Raw genomic sequence first — 22,869 nt, 5'->3', positions numbered from 1 at the left:
ACTGTGGATATTAAAAATTATTAAGCCCCAAACACTCTGATGCAGTCTTGGTTAAAACTGTATGTGAAAACACAAACCATAAGTCCGCATAAAATTTAGAAAGAAACTCAGGGAGGAAACAAAGACTGCTGCTGGAAACAGAGCACCAGGCTCTCTGCCACAAGGCCGAAGGACAGTCACAAGCTGTCATCTCACAGGTGGGGCGCACTTGTGTGTGCTGAGTCGTACACAGGCCTCATCTACGTGGACATGGTCTGTATCTGAAATTAGTCTCCGTAAGGTTATTTGCCCACAAGAGTGAGGAGAAAAGCTCCCCAGTGAACACGGATTTTAACTACAGTTACCTCCTGTGGACCAAATCCCTAGTCTTAAGTAAGGCCTGATCAACAGTGCAAATTCTGTGATGAGGAATTTTACTCATTATGTGTTTGTGACAGGAAATCAGAGTCGATAGAAGTCATTTGTCTTGTGCAACTACATGTCTTGTGGAACTTGTGACAGATGGCGGCACCCCGTCTAGTCTGGATTTCAACTGGGGAGTGACTCGACTTCACTGCTGCTGAGAAAGCACGAAGACCCCTTATTTTTTGCTTTCTCCCTAGAAAGCTGTTTGAGTGAAATGAACCTTGTGATTCTGACAGACAGATTTATAAAACATCCTGGATAGCAGCCAGCTTTTACACAGCGATGTGCACCCACTGAACAGCTGCTGTTTAACCTGGTGGATGGCTCAGCATGAGGAGAGTCTGGAGGGTCAGGCACGGAGGTCTCACTGGGGTCATCTCTGGTGGTGGTTCTATGGGTGACTATTTTGATCTGCCCACTTGTGTTTTCTGCCACCTCTATAAAGAGCTTGTATTCCCGGAGAAGTAAACTGGAAGAGCAACCATGTGGGAGTGCCAATGTCACAGTAGGGATGCTTCTTAATTAAAGCAGAGAAAAACAACTGCTGCAGAATGGCTTTACTAACTGGCTTCAAGAAGGGGGTAAATATCCAGTTAAACACGGAATGCAGGAATGGAGCCGCCACTGGTCTCCACGCAGACCTCTGTTTAGTGAGTGTCCCAGGGGAGGAGCTTTGTGGGCAGTTGTGGTACCAGCACGCGGTGTCCCAGAGCGGGAAATGAGGGTCTTACCAGCGGGCCGGGCTCACCTTCTTAATGAGGTCTTGTCCGTTAGTGCAGACGTCATTCACCCGGTCCTTGTGCACAGTGAAGTCCGTCTCGAAGGCTTCATGTTTCTTCAGTAAGCCCTGGAGGGGAAACAGCAAGGCTTGCTACTGAGAGCCTGGTATGTGCGGTGGGCCAGGTCCCGGGCACAGAGGAGCAGGGCTGGAAGGTGCCCGCACATGCACCCCAGTCCAGCTGGGGCTCAGACAACAGACAGACACAGAATAAATAGGAAATCCTAAAACAGTAAAATGAGGACACCGCGCGCATAACCAGGGGTGGGGGGGCTCGGGAAGGCCTTTCTGAAGCGGTGAGGCTCCTGCCCGTCAACCAGCACAGGCCCCTCTTGCCCTGTCGGAGGCCCCAGAATGGATACCGAGCAACCTTAAAATAAGCACCAACTGAACAGCGACACCCACCCTAAGGTTTAACCCGAGCACACCTCCTGAGGGACCTCCCAAATCTTGTCCTTTCCTCCGTACAGTTGAAGTGCTGGAGACAACACCCCTTGTGTCGGCCTCCAGGAAACACAGCGATGCAGAGAACAGGAAACCACTGACTGCATCTGCCTCCTACCTGCGTCCCCCAACGAGCTGAACAGGATTCCCGGCGGGAGGAGCCCAGCTCTGGGGCTACCCTGACTCTCAGGAATGCTAACTCTGCCTCCACAGCTGGCGGCACGGACGGAGGAACACCCGACCACAACGTGCAGTTCCTCCTATGAAGAGGGGAGTCGCCTCACCCCCGAGACCCGGGGCTGCTCTGTCCCACAGGCTACGCCTTAGGATCCCTCAGCCTTGCCTTTGCCTCTTTGAACGCTGCCTGAAGAAGCTGATCTAAGCTGCCGGATGGTGAGAGGCCACGTGGAGGGGACTGAGACGTCCCAGCTGGAGCCACCGGAGTGACATCACCGTGCACCTCTCAGCCCAGCTGCCTTCTGCCTCAGTGCAGCTGTGTGAGAGGCTCCCAGTGAGAGCAGGAGAGGCAATGCCCATCAATGCACAGAATCGTGGGAAATAGACTGTTGTTTTTAGGGTTGTGACACAGCAATAGGTAACCTATGTATTTAAGAAGTATGTTACGGGTTGAACTGTGTCCCGCCCCAAAGATATGGGTTCAAACCTCAGCACCTAGGAATGTGGAAATGAGTTCTCTGCAGATGCAATCAAGTTAAGACAGGTCATCAGGGTGGGTCCTAATCCAATATGCCTGGTGTCCTACATATATAACAAGAGGGAAATCTGGACACAGACACACCCAGACAGAATGCCACGGGAACACAAAGACACAGAGGGAAGACAGCCATGTGAAAGCACAGGCAGAGGTTCGAGTTACGCTGCCACAAGCCCAGCTACCAGAAGCTGGAAGAGGCAAGAAAGGGTCCTCTCCTAGAAGCTTCGGAGAGAGCAAGGCCCTGTCAACACCTTGATCACAGACCTCTAGCTCTCCAAACTAGGACAAAACAAGTTTCTATTGTTTCAAAGCCACTGGGTTTGTGGTACTTTGCTAAGGCAGCCACAGGAAACTAACAGGGTACTAGTAAGCTGTGGTTAACGATACCAGCCACACTGCCGGGCTGACAGCGGGACTCCATGAACTGGGGCTGACAAAGTCACCCCAATTTTGTCTACAGAGGGGCAGCATCTCTCGCGTGGGATCTTGAGGACTGAGACCAGCCAACGAGACGCTGGCTGCCGGCTCCGAGGGCTCTCCCGGTAAGAGCACGGCCACCGAGCAAGCTGGCAGGAAAAGGGTGGAGCGGGCAGCGGCTAGGAGGGAAGAAGCAGGCAGCATCTCCGGTTTCTCTGACCTGGATGGCAGCAAGAGTGTCTCCATAATCTTCACTGGCCACCAGGGTCATCTTCTCATTGATCCAGGCTTCCTCCTCCTCCACGTTGGCTACAAACTGCTGATATTCCAAGGACTCTTCTAGCCGCTGGCCCCTAATCACAGGGGACAGTATAAAATCAGCCATAATCTCCTTTAACCTGGATGCTTAAAAACACGAATGATGGGGCTTCCCTGGTGGCGCAGTGGTTGGGAGTCTGCCTGCCAATGCAGGGGACATGGGTTCGAGCCCTGGTCTGGGAGGATCCCACATGCCGCGGAGAGGCTGGGCCCGTGAACCACAACTACTGAGCCTGCGTGTCTGGAGCCTGTGCTCCGCAGCGGGAGAGGCCGCGACGGTGGGAGGCCCGCGCACCGTGATGAAGAGTGGCCCCCGCTTGCCGCAACTAGAGAAAGCCCTCGCACAGAAACGAAGACCCAACACAGCAAAAATAAATAAATAAATTAAAAAAAAAAAAAAACATGAATGATGAGTGTGGGATGTAAACGGTTCATTCGAGCCCTCTTCCTAATACAAAGCAGAGAGTGCTGGTCCAACACGCAATTCTGGAACCATCTGCTCGGTCCGGATTCACATAACAGGACCAGCTCGGCGTGGGCCTGTCAGAGCAACCCAGGCGTGGTGCTGGCACAGCCAAGAGGCGGGCCCGCCCGCTGCCCACGCCCCGCCCGCTGCCCGTGCCCCGCCCGCTCACCGGGCGGCCGCCAGCTGCTTCAGCTCCTTCCAGTGCTCCACGAACTGCGCCAGGCGCTGCTCAATCTCCTCCTTCCCGATGGTGTTGTCATCGGACAGCTTCTTTCCGGTGTCCAGGACACCCTGACAGGCAAGAACGACTGGGTCAACAGATGCTTCCAGGAAAGGGCCTCGACATCAAATTCAGGCCTTCTCCACCCCGCTGTGGGATGAGGGGCCATAACCACGGTAGAGACCTCGGTGAGACGGGCTCACCTGGACCCATTCAAGCCCCGCTGCCCGCTTGGCCAGGAGAGGCCCTCCTCACCTGAATCGCCGGCTCATGGGCAGCCAGTTCTGCCTCCAAACGTTTGTGCTTCTTCCTCAGGTTCTGAACGCCCGTCAGGTCGCGGCCATAGTCCTCCGAGCTCACCAGCAGCTTCTTCTCCCTGGGCAGCACAGGCAGGCGGTCAGCCTCTGCACCTGCGTGTCTTCAGCTGCAGACGTGCAGTCAAAGAGCGTGAAGCTCACGGACCCCGTGATGTCCTTCACCTGCATCTACCCATCTCTCTGGGAAAGTCCTTCAGAAGCCAGGCTTCTGGGGAAAAAAGCCTCTACTTCCCCAATGAATGGGGTCCACGTACGTCTCCAGGAGCACCTCCTGTGTCCGACTCTGCAAAGGGTCGGGGTGCACTGGAGAACAAGGAGGTGCCACTGCTGTCACCCTATCAATCCTACCTGATCAAATACACACGTATCACACGTGGTAACATATGAAAATGCTAATGTAAACAGCGTTTTAAGGCAGTGAATTGAGAGGATCCTGTCCTTAAAAATGGTCTGTTTATAGGCTACATCATCTGGAAAAGGCAGACTGAAATTCTGGGGGAGGGGAGACAAAAACAAACAAGACGAACTTTTCTTCCTGCAAGCAGCAATCTTCCCCAGGAGATCAGACCATCTTTCCCAGATGGGAACTCACTAATGTCGCCAGTGACCTAAGGGCAGGGACTAGACAAGCCCTGGACGCCACCACACACACCGCCACGTGGAGGCCATGGCTGACCACTATCACCGCATGCCCAGACACCAGGAGGGGAAGCCGGGGCGTCTCCCCGCGGCTGTGCGGTGAGGCTGGGACCAGCCGGGCACAGCTGCCGAGTCCGTGCCGTTTCTGACCCACTTCCCATCTCACCACCACGGTCCAGGAGAGGATTAGCCCGGGGTTCCTAACGTCCTCCGTGAAAGGCTCCGAGGGCACCGAGGGGACCCGGAGCGGGGCACGTACTTGATCCAGGACTCCTCGTCGTCCATGTCCCGGAAGAACTGGTGCAGGCGGTGGGACTCGTTCAGCCTGGCTCGCCGGGAGGCCGCCATGCCCTTGATCTTCTGGAAACGGCCGTTGATGGTGTCCCGCTTGTCCTTCACTTGGGAGGTGTCGAAGGCACTGCTGGTCATCAGGCTGTCGGCCTGGCTGTTCAGGTCCTTCAGGCGATCCTGGGCAGGGGACATGACGGAGGGGTCAGAGATCTGGGTCACCCACGAATATCTGCTTGTAAACCAGAACTCGGGACTTCTTCATTGACGGGTTGGTTTAAGATTTATTCAGGTTTCTCTCAAAGTGTGGTATGTGGACCCCTAGAGTTCTAAGAGATCAAAACTACTTTCATAACAATACAAAAACATGATCTGCCTTTTTTACTGTGTGAACATTTGCACTGATGGTGCAAAATCCATGGTAGGGGTGGTGCTGCTCAAGGCAGTGGCAAACTACGAGCAGAAATCCAGCTCTTCACTGCCACGCACTCCCAGTAGAAATCGCTGTTTCACTTAAGAACATCCTTAAAAAAGCAGCAAAGTTGTTAATTTTATTAAGTCTCCATCTTTGAGTATGTGTCGTTTTAATATCGTATCTGATAAAACAGGGAACCCACACAAAGCACTTCCGCCGAGTGCCGAAGTTCAATGACTGTGCTGAGGAGAGGCATGTGTTCCGAGCTGAACTGGCCACTTCTTCCATGGACCGTCAGTTTCACTTGGGAGAACAGCCAACAGACAAACTATGGTCATTCTGACTTTGAGAGCTGACAAATACTTTGTCGAGAATGAATAAAGTGAACCTGTCACTTTAAGGAAAACTGAGTTTGCTGCTAATGATAAAATTCAAACTTTCATGAGGAAATTAAATTTTGGAAAATTGGCATCCACCTCCGCGAGCCTGACAGCTTCCCGATACGTGTAGATTTTTCCATTGAGACTGGCTGTGATGTTAACGAATGTGATGTTTGATACCATATACAGACATGCGTCAACATTTAGAAGATCTAAACTCTACGAATCAGTATTTCCCAAATGATTCTGTAACCTCAGGCCTGAGTAAATGATCCATTCCAAGTCCAAGATGGACCAGTGGATTTAAATATAAACAGTATGAAAAGCTGACAGTGTTTCAGAGTCCACTTTCCAACTAACCTTTAGAAACTACCACTTACTGAGTTGGATGTAGTATCAAAAAGTATCCAGTTATCTGAATTAAGATACTACTCCCTCCTCTACCTGTGTGAGGCTGTGTTTTCATCACACACAACAAACTGAATTCAGAAGCAGCTGTAAGAATCCAGCTGTCTTCTATCAAGCTGGACATCAAAGAGATTTGCAAAAAATGTAACCAGTGTGACTCTTCTTGCTATATTTTTGTTTTTGGAAAAACAGAGACATTATACATAAAAAATGTTACTTACGTTAACTTGTGATGGGTTTATTATTTTAAACGAATTAATACATTTTTCTCAGTTTTCTTACATTGCTACAATTCATAGACCTTATTCAGATTTCACCAATTTTTATATGCATTTGTGTGTCTCTGTGAGTATGTGCATGTAGTTCCATGCAGTTTTATTGTATGTGTAGATTTACGTAACTACCGCCAAGATCAAGATATGGACCTTGTTCTGAGAGCACAAAGGAACTTCCTTATAGTCTTTACAGTTGTACCCCTACCCTGTCCCTAACTCCTGGCAACCACTAATCTGTTCTCCATCTCTATAATCTGTCATTTTGAGAATACCATATAAATGAAATCATACAGTAGGTAACCTTTTGAAATTATTTTTAAATTTTTTTGAAATTATTTTTAAAAAATTTAGCTCTAAAAATTTAAGTTTTAATAATGGCAAATACCAATAGATAAAACCTACATAACTAACTCTCCTAGGGGCTCTCAATAATGGTTCAGAGCACAAAATAGCCCTGAGACCACAACGTTTGAGCACCTTGGCTTTAAGGGATGAACATCACTGTCCGTCCCCAAATGCGCCAGGTCTCCTTAGAGTCACGCACGGCCGTGTCCCAGAGCCCGGCCTGGCGCCCCCTCCGCTTACCTCATGGGCAGAGATGTCCGCCTCCAGCAGTTGATGTTTTTTTAGCAGGTTGTTCACAGAAGCCAGGTCTTTGCCGTAATCCTCAGAGGCCAGCAGGGCTTCCACCTGGCAATGAAACATGAACGGGAAGGCTACTGTCTGGAGCACATTCCGTGTCCTGGCGAACCCAGGATGCCCACTCGTCCCCCAGGCGCCCCTGTCTGGACAGCTGCAAACTTCCCCACCACACGCTGCTGTTGTGCCGGCTCGGCGTGGACCCTCCCCTGAGCAGAGAGGCGGCAGCTCGGGCAAAGACTAATGTACAGAGATGTTCACTGCAGCAAAACGTATCCCCCAAAGCTGGGAGCACCAGCGTGGCCCACAGTATGGGAATGGTTAAATTATGGCCTAACTCTGTGATGGTCTAAGGCAGTTATTCAAATGTTCAGGAAGACTTTTTCATGACTTGAAATAACACCACCAATACGTACTGATGAAAAATTACGTTATGAGCTCAAACACATAAAAGTACAGCTACACAAAAAGTCACGGAAATAGGTGTAGACCAGATAGATACAGAATAGTGGTCTTTAAAATTTTTTTATTTCTTTTTACTTTCTGTACTCTCTGAACAGTCTACAGAGACCGCAGGACTAACTCTGGCCTCCGGGCTCTTTGCTGTTCTGGTTTCTACCTGGGTACCGTGAGAGCGGCCTGCACACAGACCCCACCACCCACTCCTGTTTGCGTTTTCCTGTGGAAACAAGTGACCCACGTCCAACCAGAGATAAGCTCTCTCTTCTGTAAACATTCCCTCCCCCTGACTACAAACCCCTCAGAGTACACAGCTCACACTTGATGATGATTTCTGTTAAAAGGGATGTCGGGAGAGCCCTGCCTTTCCACGGAACCCTCCAGTGGGGAAGGGAAGCCCCGTGGCCTCACCTCAGAGAGCCAGAAGTCAAAGTCCTTGATCCCAGTGTTGAAGTTCTGCTGCTTGTTGGCTTCTTTCAGCTTCTGGCTCTTCTCAGCCGACTTCTGCACCAGGAACTGCCACTGGTCAGCTAAGGCGGCCAGCCGGGCCTGGGCAAGAGAAGGGAGCCGTTGGAGATGGCCAACTCCACGGTCCGCGCCCTCTCTGGAAGCCGACCTGACGCCCCTCACAGAGGAGGATGGAAGATGCTCCCAGGAGCCACTCTCACTAGCATCCCCTCAGCAACACAGCCAGAAGTCTTCTGTTTATTTTCCTAAGACTGCATTCCAGGGTCATCATCAAGCTGACGGTGATGCTGGAAGTCAAATCCAGCCCCCTCTTCTTCCCGGGCCAGGAGGAGGGGAGCTGGGGGACGGCGTACCTTGACGGCGTCCTCGCTGCCGGCACAGGCCCCGCGGTCAATGAGGGAGTTGCCCATGTCGATAACCCCTCGAATCCGGTCCGCGTTGGCGTGCAGTTCTGCTTCGAAGGCCTGATGCTTCTGGTGCTTGCTCTGAAAACACCAAAGAAACCCTGCCACAAACCTTTCAAAACCAGGTCCTGCTAGGCTCTGTCTTTTCAGGGAGAAGGGGTTCTCAGAAGGGAGGGAGTGGTAGCAGACTTGAGGAACTAGGGGCAAGTGTCAACATTTTTATAGAAGGTGATCACAGAATCTGTGCAAAATACTTCAGGGGTCAGTCTGATGGAAGTTCAGCAGAAGGTCCGAGCTGGGAGACAGGAAATGCACCAGCTCAGGAGTAGGTGAATTGAGTCAACTCCTAAATCAGCTGGACTAGTTATCTGTGAGTGAAATCCTAGAATTACACACTTTCTAACATTTTGCATGAGCTGGTAACGGCCAACTGTAGTTTTGAATCTACTTGCGCATCAATTTCCATCCACGGCTTTCTCCTTAGTGGAAAACAGCTCTAACTAATAACACACATATGGCCCTCTCATCACCTAAGGTGGCAGGCACTATGAAATAAGGTATCCGGGGGCCAGCCTCCCCTCCGTCGACAGAGAAGGCTACAGCTGCCGCAAACCCTGGCTTTGCTGGTTTCTCATCTGGCAGCTGCAATCAATCAAAACTGCTGGATTTGTCAAAATCCAGGCTTGACTGTAGGTAAGAATTTCTTTTTGCTAGAAGAGAGGGCTGGGAGGATGATGGGCATCTGAGGCTGGGGGGCACCACGGGAGACAAGTGGGAGGATGCAGCTGTGGGGCAGTTCTGGGTGAAAAATGCAGGGTTGCAGGCAAGAATGTGATCTGGGGAAAAAAGAACTAAAAGGAAAAAAGCAGTACAACTGGGGAAGGATTCTGCATCAAATGTTTCATTTCAGGGGCAGCAACTGTCAAAAGGTGGAGCCATGTGGCTGGCGAAATGCAGCACCAACATGAAGCGTCCTTGCACCAACTCTGTGCCCAAGCCCAACTACAGAAACAAAAAGAGTCTCAAATGCCCACACATCCTGACAAAAGCCCCTCTTCTTCTGTTTCTTGTTCTGATCGTTCTTTGCCTCAATTCCCATCCATTCTATTTCTTCATTTCTTCCATCCATTTAGGCAACTTCTAAGCTACATTTTGACTAGAAAGTCTCTTTCACTGCCCCTTGGGTAATGTTCACTTTTATCTTAACTTCTCACCCCCAGTTCCTCTTAGACTTAGGAAGCAGATCACCTGCCTCTCTGTGGATCTCTAGCTGTCCCTCTCCAGTGACCAGCACTTCTGGATGCCAGACTGCGTGGGCAACGAAACTCTCACACCTGGCCCTGCCCTAGTCCACCGAGAGCCACGAGCCCAGAGCAAGAGGAACCCAAGTTTACACAGAAAAAGCTATTTCATTTTTTAAAAGAAGCACACCTCTTAAAAGAAAGCAGTCAACTACTGCCCCCCAAATCAAACACTGTACAGAACTTGCCTAAGTGATAAATTGGGAGGGGGGAGGGGGAGTGAAAGGTTGCAGGCTAATTACAACAGAGAAAGCCACGTCCCACGGGGACACTTGAATGGAGGCTGATGGATGATTAGAAATGAAAAGCGTGGATGAGGAGACACCGGCAGAATCTACAATTACGAGAATCTACACACAAGAGCACAAACACTGGAGCTCGTTTAACTAAAACTCTTAAAAAAAAACATAAAACTTACCAGCAGCTTGGAAAGCTACAAAAATAGATTAAAATAACAAGAGTTCAGTACACTTATGTGAATATGCATATCAGCTATTCAACAGAAACTCATTTTGCTGTCATACTTCCCCTGGGAAGGTGAGCATTCAGGAACAGCAAATACAAGGGGGCCTTTTCTGCAGACTCTTTAATAGCAGACATGGTTTCAACAGAGGCAAATGAGGAAAGCGGCTTCTGAAATGGCTCTCATCATTTAAGTGAGGCTTTCCCACCGGTTCATCTTATTAAAATACTTTTTCAAAAAAAAAAAAAATACTTTTTCTTGGCATCACTGGGGGTACGAGGAAGTTGTCTTAGAGGTATCTCCCTCTTTTAAAGATACCTTATTTTAACAAGATCAACTCAATAACACAGGCTACTTCGGAGATAAACAGCTAATCTGTTCAGCTCACCTGGATGTTGGTAGGATCCTTATATGACTCATCACTTGCAGTCTGTAATTTTTCGCTGATCCAAGCTTCAATCTCATCCACATCCCGGCTGAACTGCTGGAGAGTCTGCGATTCTCCCAGCTTTGACCTTTTCTCAATCATCTGGGCTTTAAGACGTCGCCACCTGAGAAAGTGAAACCGAGAGCAAAGGTGAGCACCCCACAGAACTAGACAGGCCGGGCCGCTCACACAAGGGCGGCAAGACCCGTCGGCTGCACAGACCACCCACCTGTCCAGAACCTCATTGCGCCGGCTGGAGATGTCGCCTTTGGCGTAGTGGCCGCCGGCGATGAGCTGGTCGGCAAAGGACTGCAGGGCGGCAATCTTCTCCTCCTGTCAGCAAACAGAGGCGTAAGGTCAAGGCGGGCAAGACGACTCTGCCTCGCCTGGACTGCAGGTCTCGAGAAGAGAATGGTTATTTTGGGTGACTAGCTGGTGACGGGATCAGAATACACTGACACTCTAGAAGCAGGAGTGTAAAAAGCCAGAGGAAAGCTTGATTTCAATCATTATTAGAGTAGAGTTTAACTCAAGAAGATTCCAGGTCACGCTGGGGTGGGGCCGGGGCTTGAGCACCAGCAGACGTCACGTACAAAATTAGGTTTCATACGAAAACATTGTCCGATTTTCAACAAAATGGTTTATAAGCCTAAGAGTTTTGCATCTTTCTGGTTTATGTTCATGGATTCACTTACCTACCCATAAGTTTGTTTTTCTTCCCTTTCGGTATAAAATTTTTTCCCTGTGGCATCTCTGTTATTAAAACCTCAGAAATGGGACTTCCCTGGTGGCGCAGTGGTTAAGAATCCGCCTACCAATGCAGGGGACACAGGTTTGAACTCTGGTCCGGGAAGATCCCACATGCTGCGGAGCAACTAAGCCCGTGTGCCACAACAAGAAAAGCCACCGCAGTGAGAAGCCCGCGCACTGCAACGAAGAGCAGCCCTCCACTCCCCGCAACTAGAGAAAGCCCGCGCGCAGCCACGAAGACCCAACACAGCCAAAATTAAATAAATAACATAGAAAAAGACACAAATTGGATAATATGAACATTTTTAAAAGCATGCCTCAAACAAACAAACAAAACCTCAGAAATGCCAGAATTTATATATAAAGTTTAAAAAACGATTAACGTATGTCACTTTTCCTAGACTGCAGAGCTCTGCACTGGACCCAGTGGGGACCACGCTGCCTCCTCTGTAGTCAACACCAAGTATTTTCATTTGAGGACGCTACCAGAGCTCTGCAGCTGAGTTAAGCACACAGTAACTATTTTTTTCTCTAGTCACTGGGAAGGGAAAGGAGAATACGCCAACAGAGAGACAGAAGCTGTCCACCTGGAAAGGCACAAGGCCTCACCTGGACGTTGATGGCTTTGTCGAAGTCCTCGTGCTTCTTGATCAGTGCCTCCACGCCGTCCAGCGAGTCGCCCCTGTCCTCGGTGCTCAGGAAGGCCTCCCGGGCGGCCATCCAGCTCTCGGCCTGCTCGCAGTCCCGATGGAAGAGCTGCAGGAGGGGAGAGGCCAGTGAGGAGACAGAGCCTGCGGCGACCGGACACCCAGCCAGAAACCCCGCGGCAAATAGGGAGTTACTGGCCAGCACGGGCACCTGCAGCTCAAGGCACTGATCCAACATCATCCTGCGCTGCACCCAGGCCTTCTCCAGGTCTGCACGCTCTTGATCTAGAATCTGTAGTTTCTCCTTGATCTCGGGGCTGGCGTAGTGCCCATGAGCCAACAGCTGCTGCCCAAACTGCTCGAAGGCCTGGAAAGTGCCAGCCCTGGCGTCAATTTCCGTCCGGTGTTCCTGCCAAGAGGAGGGAAGGGATTAGGTAACTGGCAGGAGCTGCGTACTCTCACGTCAGCTGCAAAGGTCCTCCCGGCCTGGCAGGGCCACCACGTCTCTGCTGCTCAGCAGGCCCACCCACCTGGTGCCGTTCCAGCAGGGCCTCGGCTCCGGTGACATCCTTGGCTAGCTCGTCTGAGGACACCAACCCTCGGATTCCATTGATCCAAGACATGAGGTCCCTGGAAACCAGATCCACAGAGGAATGGCTATTACGCTACCTGGCAAGCAGGCCTTCTGCCCAGGAAAAGAGAGAACTACATAATTCTTATCTCAGAGGGTTATTTGGGGTTAATCTAGTTAATCTATTGAATGGGGCTAGAACTCCAGGCAAAGTATTTCAAAGCTTCTTGTTTGTCTTATTGAAATAATAAGAAAAGAAAAAATCAAGAATTCCTCAGAGGAAAAATGAACAGGTTTATAACTAAGATCTTCTCACCCTACAGAATAACAGGTTCTTACAGACAGTAGCTGTGGTTAAGTTTTCTACAGCTTCAAACGCAAATGCTTTTCTTTAGGATTAAGTGGTTTTTTTTTTTGTTTTTTTGCTGTGTGGCTTGTGGGATCTCAGTTCCCCAACCAGTGATTGAACCCGGACTCCCAGGAGTGAAAGTACCGAGTCCTAACCACTGGGCCGCCAGGGAATTCCCAGGATTAAGCCTTGTAAGTGCTAGATCCAGGCATGCATTTAATCCAGCTAGAAAGGCCCCTGGCCCAGAGCCAGCGAGCCGGCTTCTCACCGGAAGTCGCTGAGGAAGCGCTGCAGGTCGTGGGAATGGCCCAGCTTGGCCTTGCGCTGGTCGGCGCGCTTGCCCAGGCTGCTCCACGCCTGGTTCAACTCGGCGCACTTCTCCTGCAGGTCCGCTGCCGACTCGGGGTGGGACTGGATCAGGCGCTCGGCTGTTTCGCCAAGGGAATTCACCTGGGGAAGAAAGCGGTGAGCAGCGGGAAAGGAGGGGGCTCAGCCTCGGGCGGAATCGGGGGGAGGCGGCTCCCCATCCACACGCTCTCACCTTGTCGCCGAGGGCCGCGAGGTCCCTCTCAAAGCCCTCGTGCTTGCGCTGCAGGGCTTGGACACTGGCCAGGTCGTGGCCATAATTGTCTGTGTTTAGAGCCTGATTCTTCTCTTCGATCCACTCTTTGGTTTCGTCAGCATCTCTGTAGGTGAGACACACGTTCAAGTTAATGAGTGCTGAGTACGGCTGCCTTAACCTCAGGTCAAGTAGGGAAACTTAATTTCACTGGCACCAGCACATGTGTCGGTGGCCCACCAACAGCTCTAAACAGCAAGGAACACAAATTGATCTGCTTAGCATTACTGACTGAGAGCGTCCACCAGGTGCCAGAGCACAACCATCGACAAGACCCAGCCGTTACCGTCGGCGGGAACCCAACTGTCGCCTGCTCCTCCCCTGCCAGCCCCGGCCGACCCTCACCTGTGGAACCTCTGCACTTCGTGGGCACTGCCCAGGAGCTGGCTCCGCTCCTCGGCCAGCTGCTGCAGGGACCGCCAGCGTTCGTTCAGCTCCTGGGGGAGGGCAGCAAAGTGTCAGCCACACCAGACTCTGGGAGAAGGGCCAGAACCAGAGGACTGGTGGCTTAACGTGAAAGGAAAGGCTGGGGCACAGATGATTTCCTGTTTCCAAGCTTCCTAGTTCAGTCGTTGAGCACACCACGACAGCAAAAGTCCAGAAAGCCAGACCCTGCCACAGCTCGCCGGACGCCACGGCGCAAACACTCCACCAACACCTGACTTGGAATCACCGCGGAAGCAGTAGGAGAGACGCAGCTGACTTATCTTCACTCTCAGCTCCTAGCCTGGTGCCTGCCTCAGAGCAACTGCTTCCTAACAACCACCGAGTGGACAAGTCCCCAAGTCTACTGCTCCCCGACACCCCGCACGGCTGTATCGCCGGGCAGCAGCAGCCCAAGGAGCGCAGCGCAGCTGCAGGACCTTGTACTGGGGAGACAAACCAGCTCGGGGTCCAGAAAGGAGGCAAGAAAGGCAGTCACTGCCTTCCGACAATACGCTCCTCGCAGCTCCGGGCCCTCCTGGGGGTGAGGGAAGAAGCTCACCAGGCTCACCGCCAGGACCAGGCAAGCTGAGCACAGCCTCCTGCTGCACAAAGAGAGTAATACTGGCCAGGACACCCTCGGGCCCAGGAGAGTGACAAGTGCTACAGTTCATACAACTAATTAGGACAAGAGCCTTGCTGAAGACAGGAGAAGGAGACAATGAAGGAGACCGGGGAAGACAAGGAAAGCTGCCATGGTTTCTTACCTTGATGGAATTAAAGGTGGCCACGGTGTGAACCATCAGGCGAGCAGACTATGTGGGGAGGAAAGCAGAAGAGCAAACTAATCAAGTGTCTGCTGATTAAGAGAGAAATCTGAGATGCAAGTGCCATTAATTACGTCCCAAATGTCCACCAAAATGATTGTTAAAAGGATACCATCAAATTTCTGAGCAGAGCAGCAATGAGAGTATCAACAACTAGAAAGTCAGGCAGAAACCCAAGTGCACAATCACACCCAACTCAATGATTCATTTTACTCGAAGAGTGAAAAGAGCGGTGAAAACCACAATTAAAACGGCTGGTTGGACGGGAAAAAAAAGGCTCAAAGACTACTGATTGGTGTCTTTTTCTTGTCCCTACTACAGGAGAAGAGTCCAGAAAACACACTTAGTTGAACAAATGCTGGCAGCTGGGACTATTTAAATAGTCAAGGACATCACTAACTTCATTTCTGTTTATGGTTACTGGACTGTGGGTCCTTCTAACAGTATCCCCCTTGAACTAAGGGCAAGAGCCTTACTAGATGAAAAAGAAAATACACTGGCGACAGCTTCCTTCTCATCAATGTAGTCACTTCCAAAAATCAAACGCCCCTTGGGATCTCAGAGCCCACCTAGTTTTATGAGAAAGAAACCCTACTTGGCAGGCACTGTGATGCTCGTAACCTTCAAGTATGTAAAGAGAAGGAGGAGCTGAGCTTGGACGCAGCGAAGTTAGGCTCCTAGGATGTTCCTGTGACACACCCAATGGCATGTTCAACCAGTGTGGGTGCGTACAGGGCTCGGAAAGCAGACACCCATTGTTTCCAATCCTTTTCAGAAACAGGAGGTACTGACTGGTGTTTGTAAAGTCATCTAAAATACATTTCTGAAAAAACACCTGTTACCAGAAGAACTCTGGCAGGAGATCAGGTAGGTAAGGCTGCTGCTCATTCATGTCACCAATGACTGATTTTTGCTACGCAACGAAAATTAAGATTGAGAAAAGGGGAGAAAGCGGAATCCAAGGAAAAATGCACCCTCCCTGCCAATTTGGAGCCTATTTAATAAGCAGAATGGTCAGAGCCTGGAGGGATAAGGAGGCCAAAGAAACAAACCCCTTTCAGCCTAGGTCCTCACAACAGGTCAGACCTCATGACAGGGCTGAGAAGTACCAACCTAGGGACCGGTGCGGGGAGCCTTTTTGTTTTTAGATTTTCATGCTTTCTTCAGATTTTAGGAAGATGTACTTTCATAAAGTAGAAATCTGCTCTTTCTAGCTTGCCTATAACTCAAGTGGCATATTCCTGAAGAGCTGGGTCAGGAGGAAAGATGCTAGAATTGGCATTTAGGCAACTAGTTCCATAATCATGGCTATAAACGCTTCACATGAAAAAGCTTATCCCCTGTCCTCCTGGAAGTTATGCCCACCCGGGTCAAGCACCACCCCTGGATCTCTCTGGAATAATGTCCACTGAAGCTGGTAAACATCTGGTGTCCCCCCTTTATGTGTCTCGTCAGGATGTGGACCTTCTCTCAAGCCTTTCTTAGGCCATGGGAGAAAGCGGTCAGGCAGACGATGAGTGGAGTTTATGCTCCTTTTCATCCTCACTTCATGTGTCCTTTTGGGCTGTAGTCCTATTGGTGGGACCATGCCTGACGATGCAGTGTGACCTCTGTGAACTGCAGTCACCCCTGTAACCTTGGTACCCGAGAGGGAATGATCCCAGGACCCCCCCGAGGTACTAAAATCCACAGATGCTCAAGACCCTTGGAGCCGGCGCCCTGTATGGGCGGGTTCTGCATCCTTGGATTCGACCAACCATGGATCGGATGCTAGTATTTTCAATTGTTGGTTGGTTGAATCCGAGGATGTGGACCCACGGATGTGGAGGGCCAACTGTATACCCTGGCAGCGACGGTGCATGATAAACTCGACCTAACTGAATTTGTGCTGAGCATCTGCAGGGAGACATTTTGCTTCTGTGTATTAAGCATCACATTTCAAGGCATGACAGATTCCAAGAATACAACACCAGGGTCAGAACGACACCAGGCCAAACAAGTCCAGAAACAACCACAGGCTCAGACAAGCCTAAATACTCAGAAAACAGTCATGCCAGAAAAGGACGTAAAGTATTTCTGTTCCTGGAAAACCTTTGGAAATAATAATTTGCCAAGAAGCTCTTACCTTCCACGGGGAAGCCGTCTTGGAATCAGTTTCATCCTATTCAAAGAAAAAGGAGGCATTTAGGCAGCCAGGCAACTGTGCACAAAACAAAGCAGCCCCAGCCTTCCCTCTGGACGACAGGAAGTTCACAGAGGAATCAGCTGGAACAGCAATTCCCTCTGTGACTCAGAACTCAACACTGGCTGGCAGCGAACTGCAAGGCTGCTCGAGGGACATGAAGCGAACAAATAGGAGAGAAAAATTCCTTTTTTAATGCAGTAGGAGAAATGGAGACAATGAGGACATTTAATAAAATGTCCAGCTTTTCTTTATGTCATATTCAGAGGATTCTTCGAAGAGGGATAAACAAACCTAAAGAACTGCTGTGGAAAAAGTTCTAGGTAACTGAACAGAGAAAAACTCTTTTGATCTTTGGAGGATGGCAAATAGAGACCAACTTCTGCTATTTCTTTTCCACAGATTTTTACACACAAAAGGCATCTCTTGAGGTTCAAGAACAGCAATCCTTACGAGGTTCTTGACTTTATACTCTTCCCAGGATCTAATCCTTCTCAAGTTCAAGTTCCACACGGGGCACTGGACACTTACCCTGGGCATCGCGCCATACACCTCCTACAAGCAGAGAAGAAAACCAGTTCGATTATTAGAGGAAATACACACTTCTAAGTTACACTCATCACTGTCATGTCAAACCTGGAGACACGGGAGAGAATTACAAAAAGACAGGCAGCCTGACTGGCCAGAGGAACTTCTTAAAGTCTATAGAGAGACCAAGTGTTTCTATGTAATACCTTTTCTTTATTTATGGAACTGCATGAATTTATTACTAGTTAAGGGCTAAAGAAACATTCAACAACTTCCACAATATTTAATGGGCATAAGGAGGAGAGCTGTTTTGCCCTCCCGTCAAAGGTAACCAAGACAGTGCAGGTCACACAGAGAACCTGTGCCCTGGCCACACTCTATGCTACGGAGCACGCGTGTTGAGCTATGTAGGATGAAGGGGAAGCCAAACTGCTTCCTTAACAGACACCGTGCAGGGGCCAGACCCCCACCTGCTGCTGCACTGCCTGCACCTCCTCCGCCATCAGACCTTCGGACTCCAGGTCTTCGGCCACCTTGTTAATGTCCTTCAGCCGTGACTCATTGGCCTTGAGATCCTTCAAAGAAAAAGACATAATAACTAAAACCCACAACAGCAATTCAAAGAAGAGCAACAGATACTCATAAACTATGGTTTGAATATATAAATTTCTGTCCAATAGGTATCTTATAAATAGTTTTTCTACTCCTTGACGGTCACCTAAATCAGAAAATCCTGATTGTCACTATCAAGGAAGTAAGAAAAGAGCACGGCATTGGAGACGGTCTGTCTCATGTTTAGTGAACTACCTGTAGTTAATAATAATCTATTATGGGACTTCCCTGATGGTGCAGTGGTTAAGAATCCGCCTGCCAATGCAGGGGACACAGGTTGAAGCCCTGGTCCGGGAAGATCCCACATGTCGCGGAGCAACTAAGCCCCCAAGCCGTAACTACTGAGCCCGTGTGCCACAACTACTGAAGCCCACACACCTAGATCCTGTGCTCCGCAACAGGAGAAGCCACCGCAATGAGAAGCCCACGCACCACAACGAAGAGTAGCCCCCATTCGCCACAACTAGAGAAAAGCCCACGCGCAACAACGAAGACCCAACGCAGCCATAAATAAATTAATAAATAAATAAATTTTTTTAAAAAGTCCATTATTCTGGTTGGAGATTTTTTAAAAACCTTTCTTTGTGGGGGACAGGACACATGTTCAAACTGTGATGAAATTTTAATGCTAGCCACTCTGGGAGAAAAGCCCCCCACCCATCTGAATTGGTTATAAGAATACTTTTTTATTTGGCCATACCGTGCGACATGCAGGGGGGGGTCTTAGTTCCCTGACTGGGGATTGAACCCACACCCCCTGCATTGGGAGTGCAGAGTCTTAACCACTGGACCGCCAGGGAAGTCCCAAGAATACTTTTAAACTGAGGAATGGATAAACAAGATGTGGTATATACACACCATGGAGCATTAGCCATAAACAGTTAACGGATCACTGATCCATCTACAAGGATGAACCTTGACAACGTTATGCTCTGTGAAAGCTGTTAGTCATAAAATACATAATCTATGATTCCATTTATAGGAAATGTCCAGAATACATAAATCCAGAGACAAGCAGCAGCTCGGTGGCTGCCAGGTGCTGGGGGGGAGGGAAGAGGGGGATAAGGAGTGGCTGCTTAATGTGTCTGTGGTCTCCTTTAAAGTGATAAAAAATGTTTTAGACAGAGGGGATGGTAGTGCAACACTGTGAATGAACTAAATGTTTCTGAATTGTACCCTTTAAAATGGTTAACTCTACGTTACGTGAATTTAACCCCAATTAGAAAAACTACTTTTACACATGTTTGTATGTTAGGTTTAGGAAAGTTCTTAAAACAACATGTAGAAAAAACTGCATGTATTTCCTCAAAACTAAACTGGTGTGAGAAAAGTTTCGATTAAACTCGTTTAAAAATGGCTACAGAGATGAAGAAATATAATCTCTGAATTTTCATTCTGGTAATCCGCAGTCAAAAATCAAGAGAACCAAGTCTCTGAACAACTTTCCGTACCTTCTGGAAGTCATCGAACTTCTTCTGCAGCACTTCGACCTGCTCCAAGTCTGCGCCGACCTCCTCGTTCGTCAGGGCCGCTTCCTTCTCGTTGATCCACTGCTGTAGCTCGTTCGCTTCACGGAACAGCATAAACTTCTTACAACTCTTCTCCAACATGCCTTTACGCTTCTCCCCCAGTTCCAGCAAAGAATGGTACCTGATGTAATTCGAGAGGGTGACAAGAGGGAGCAGGGGACACAGTTAGCTTCCGACGGTGGCAAACTACCAGCTGTCTCCAAGATGTGGGTCCCAGGCTGTGAGTCGGTAACGATGATGCCCTGGTGACAAAGTATCGGAAGGCAGACGAAGACCCCAAGCACCCACAGACAGCCTCAGGGACAAGCACACACTGCACTGTTCACAACTGGGTGGCTGGGTGGCCCGGCACACTCATGCCCAGCCACGTGCGCACTGACATCACAACCACAAAGGACCGAAACCAAGCGTCTGGCACACCACCACAGGCTCCATGCGACTACAGCTGCGAGATGAGATGAACTTGCTGTGCGTAATGTATACAGAGGGCTTGTTCTCCTGTCGTATGATTCTGCCAGCAGCCCCCAGGCGGTGGGGGAAGGTATGCTGAGCTATCTTAAATAGCCTCATACAGGATTTTAGTTATCTCCGGAACAGTAGGAAATTTCTACTGTTTCTAAAATAATACATTTATTTCTCAGAAAGTTTTGGCCACTTCAGAAGGAGAAATCACATAAATCACATTTCATTAGCTGAACGTTTCTTATGAAGACTCAAATGACACTCACCCTTGGGAACTAAAATACAAAAGACTGAACTCCTAGTATCTTTAGAGATGTGAAAATGACAAACTTAGTACAACTGAGTTAAAAGTCAAAAAAAAAAAAATCTAGAATCCAGTCTAAGCTTCCAAAAGTGAAATAAAAAAGGAACGAATTACCAAGTACCAGAGCACTTTACGAGGCATGTGGTTTCCTGCCTACTGAGGAGGACGACGGCATCACCGGCCTCCAGGTCTGCTGAGAGTGGCTGGCCCAGCACAACAGCCACCAGCAGGGGAACCAACAACACTCTGAACGCACAGCTGCACAGAAGCAACCGACGAGAGAAGCGGCCACAGCTGACACAGCTTCACCCACACCCCTTCCCTGGTGAGCGAAAGCTGCTGCCAGAGACGGGCCCCTCCCGCCACCTCGCCTTCCTGGACCCACGAGCGCCTTCAAGAGAAGCGGCAGCGGGAGGGTGGACGGGGAGCCAAGGGCGGTGCTCGGCAGAGCTTCCGGCCTACTCACAGTTCTTCCACCTGTTTCATACGCAGAGACACGCTGCCGGCCTCCTTAGTTACGCGCGTCCTGCACAGAGGGGCACAGCAAAAGCACGCATGGATTAGGGGTTAATCCACGGGGACGGAAGGCGGCGGCTCCAATGGGTGCTGTGACGGCAGACGCTTTGAGTGGGGAAAATTAGGGAGTCACTCAAGAGCTCTTGGAAGCAGGCCAGGCCGGGAGTAAAATCACAGTAAGGAAAGAGCAGGAAAATCAAATTAAATTAGAGGGTTAGTTCACCTTCATTTTCCTGACGTCTGCCACGCTTAAGGCAGTAAATGTTCCTGTGCTAGAAACACTGGTCACTTCGCAGAGCCAGGCCAGGGGATACAATGACCACCCCGAGGAAGAGATTTTCCTGAGGGCTAACACGCAACTGTAGTCAGATATCTGGTCCACTTTTTTGCTCTCGTATTTATGATCCAGGCCAAAACCTCTCATTCTTGTCTTAACAGTAACAGAAAACGTCTAAGTGTACAAATAACCGATCTTCGCGGGGATCATCAGGGTCAGAAAAGTTCTATTATTCTAAACTCTAGTGAGGATGTATTTTCTGGATCTCTCCCAAGTGTCTAAAGCTTTTGATTTCATGAGCAGAGTAACATATGCCCTAAAGGAAGAACATAGCTCTTTATGGGGGCTTAGCTACAGAAAAGAGGACAAAGCCGTTTCATAAAAAATACACTCCATTCTCAGAGCACAAAGTCATGATAGACAGAGACGCTCTCTACGCGGCCTTTTACAAAGGGCAGAGCAGGAGGGGTGTGGAACAGCTAAAAACCCAATTTCAAGAGCATCTCCTGACCCGGAGGACAAAGACTGAGATGGTAATAATTAGCAAATGTCTAGGAAAAGAAACTTGCCAATGCAGGGGAAGACAACAAAACAAAGGAAAATAAAGGTACGGGTCAGGGACTTTAGGTTCCAGCAGAGCTGTGTGGGTTGGAAGTGACTTGGGAAAGGCAGGAAGAGTGTGTTCTTGAGTGCACACAGGCATCGTAAGAGCCTTTGCTCTGGAGCCTCGGGACGCTGCCTAAACCTCAGCCCATGTGTGATGCAGACTAAGCCCCAAGCGGCGCTGGGCCCTTCGTGCCCGACGGCGAGGCCCTTACTGGTTGTCGATCTGCTCCTGCCGCAGCGCAATGCTGCCCTGCTCCTCCAGGAGGTTCTCCCGGGAGGCCGACTGCGCGGGGTCCAGCTTCTTCACGTACGCGGCCGGCACGAAACCCTGACGATCGTTCACCTCCACTTTCCACCAGTCCTAAGGGAAAAAAAAGAGAGACTTGAAAGCCAATTCCTCGCCTGAGGAAGGAAGGATCCAAGGAGGCCTGTGTGCATACAAAAGAAAGCTCTCATCAAGTCAAGAGAATCCCGTGACGTGCCAAGTATGCAGAGGGTCTCGAGTGCAGCCCCGATGACTCGGGGCAGGAAGGCCAGCCTTCTCTTCGCGTAGACGCCCTGCAACTGTGCTGATACTGCAGCCATGAGCCACGCTTAAGTTAGTTCAGTGAAATTAAATAAAAACGCAGCTGCACTTGCCACTTGTGAAGTACTTCCCAACCACCCGCGGTTAGCAGCTACTGTGGGGCCAACACAGACATAAAACATCCACCACCGCAGAAGGTTCTACTGGATGAGGCTGCTGTTGAGTAAATCAGTCAGCCCGGATGGTTAGTTGAGGGTGAGAGTCAACATAAAGACACCAGTCAGGTTTTCTCAAACTCCCACGACTGGGGTAAGCTGAGGGTGTGGGAATAGGAGGTTCTTGACGACGGCCGGGCCGGGGACACTTGCCCAGCCTAGACCAAGAGGGGAGGCAGGCTCTTTGGGGATCAGTCCTATGACACGTGGAGGACCATGGCCTCACTCCAAGGACACTGCCAAACCAGAACGTGTCAGGCGAGAAATGCTGATGAACCAG

At 49.8% G+C, this 22,869-nt stretch overlaps 1 protein-coding gene across 8 annotated transcripts in view; it reads right to left on the bottom strand.

The window, feature by feature from the left end:
- Nucleotides 1-22,869, bottom strand: part of SPTAN1 (spectrin alpha, non-erythrocytic 1) — a 59,802-nt gene that overhangs the window by 8,250 nt on the left and 28,683 nt on the right. For 5 of the 8 annotated variants that reach the window (XM_057548503.1, XM_057548502.1, XM_057548509.1 and 2 more), the window contains 23 exons: nt 22,061-22,209; nt 20,916-20,975; nt 19,606-19,804; nt 18,013-18,117; nt 17,546-17,569; nt 16,958-16,993; nt 14,773-14,820; nt 13,928-14,019; nt 13,505-13,649; nt 13,232-13,413; nt 12,574-12,673; nt 12,255-12,452; nt 12,006-12,152; nt 10,876-10,979; nt 10,608-10,770; nt 8,405-8,536; nt 7,995-8,132; nt 7,071-7,175; nt 4,979-5,187; nt 4,019-4,139; nt 3,713-3,834; nt 2,980-3,112; nt 1,154-1,252 (listed from right to left, as the gene is read on the bottom strand). In XM_057548503.1, the coding sequence (XP_057404486.1) occupies nt 1,154-1,252; nt 2,980-3,112; nt 3,713-3,834; nt 4,019-4,139; nt 4,979-5,187; nt 7,071-7,175; nt 7,995-8,132; nt 8,405-8,536; nt 10,608-10,770; nt 10,876-10,979; nt 12,006-12,152; nt 12,255-12,452; nt 12,574-12,673; nt 13,232-13,413; nt 13,505-13,649; nt 13,928-14,019; nt 14,773-14,820; nt 16,958-16,993; nt 17,546-17,569; nt 18,013-18,117; nt 19,606-19,804; nt 20,916-20,975; nt 22,061-22,209 (2,811 nt within the window). The remainder of the gene's footprint in view (nt 1-1,153; nt 1,253-2,979; nt 3,113-3,712; nt 3,835-4,018; nt 4,140-4,978; nt 5,188-7,070; nt 7,176-7,994; nt 8,133-8,404; nt 8,537-10,607; nt 10,771-10,875; nt 10,980-12,005; nt 12,153-12,254; nt 12,453-12,573; nt 12,674-13,231; nt 13,414-13,504; nt 13,650-13,927; nt 14,020-14,772; nt 14,821-16,957; nt 16,994-17,545; nt 17,570-18,012; nt 18,118-19,605; nt 19,805-20,915; nt 20,976-22,060; nt 22,210-22,869) is intronic. The other 3 variants (XM_057548507.1, XM_057548510.1, XM_057548506.1) reach the window with 2 other exon arrangements.

The sequence above is a fragment of the Balaenoptera acutorostrata genome, chromosome 6 (genome assembly GCF_949987535.1).
Source record: "Balaenoptera acutorostrata chromosome 6, mBalAcu1.1, whole genome shotgun sequence".
NCBI classification, from domain to species: Eukaryota; Metazoa; Chordata; class Mammalia; order Artiodactyla; family Balaenopteridae; genus Balaenoptera; species Balaenoptera acutorostrata.
Note: the sequence above shows the minus strand (reverse complement) of the source record. Positions and strands in the feature narration are given on the sequence as shown.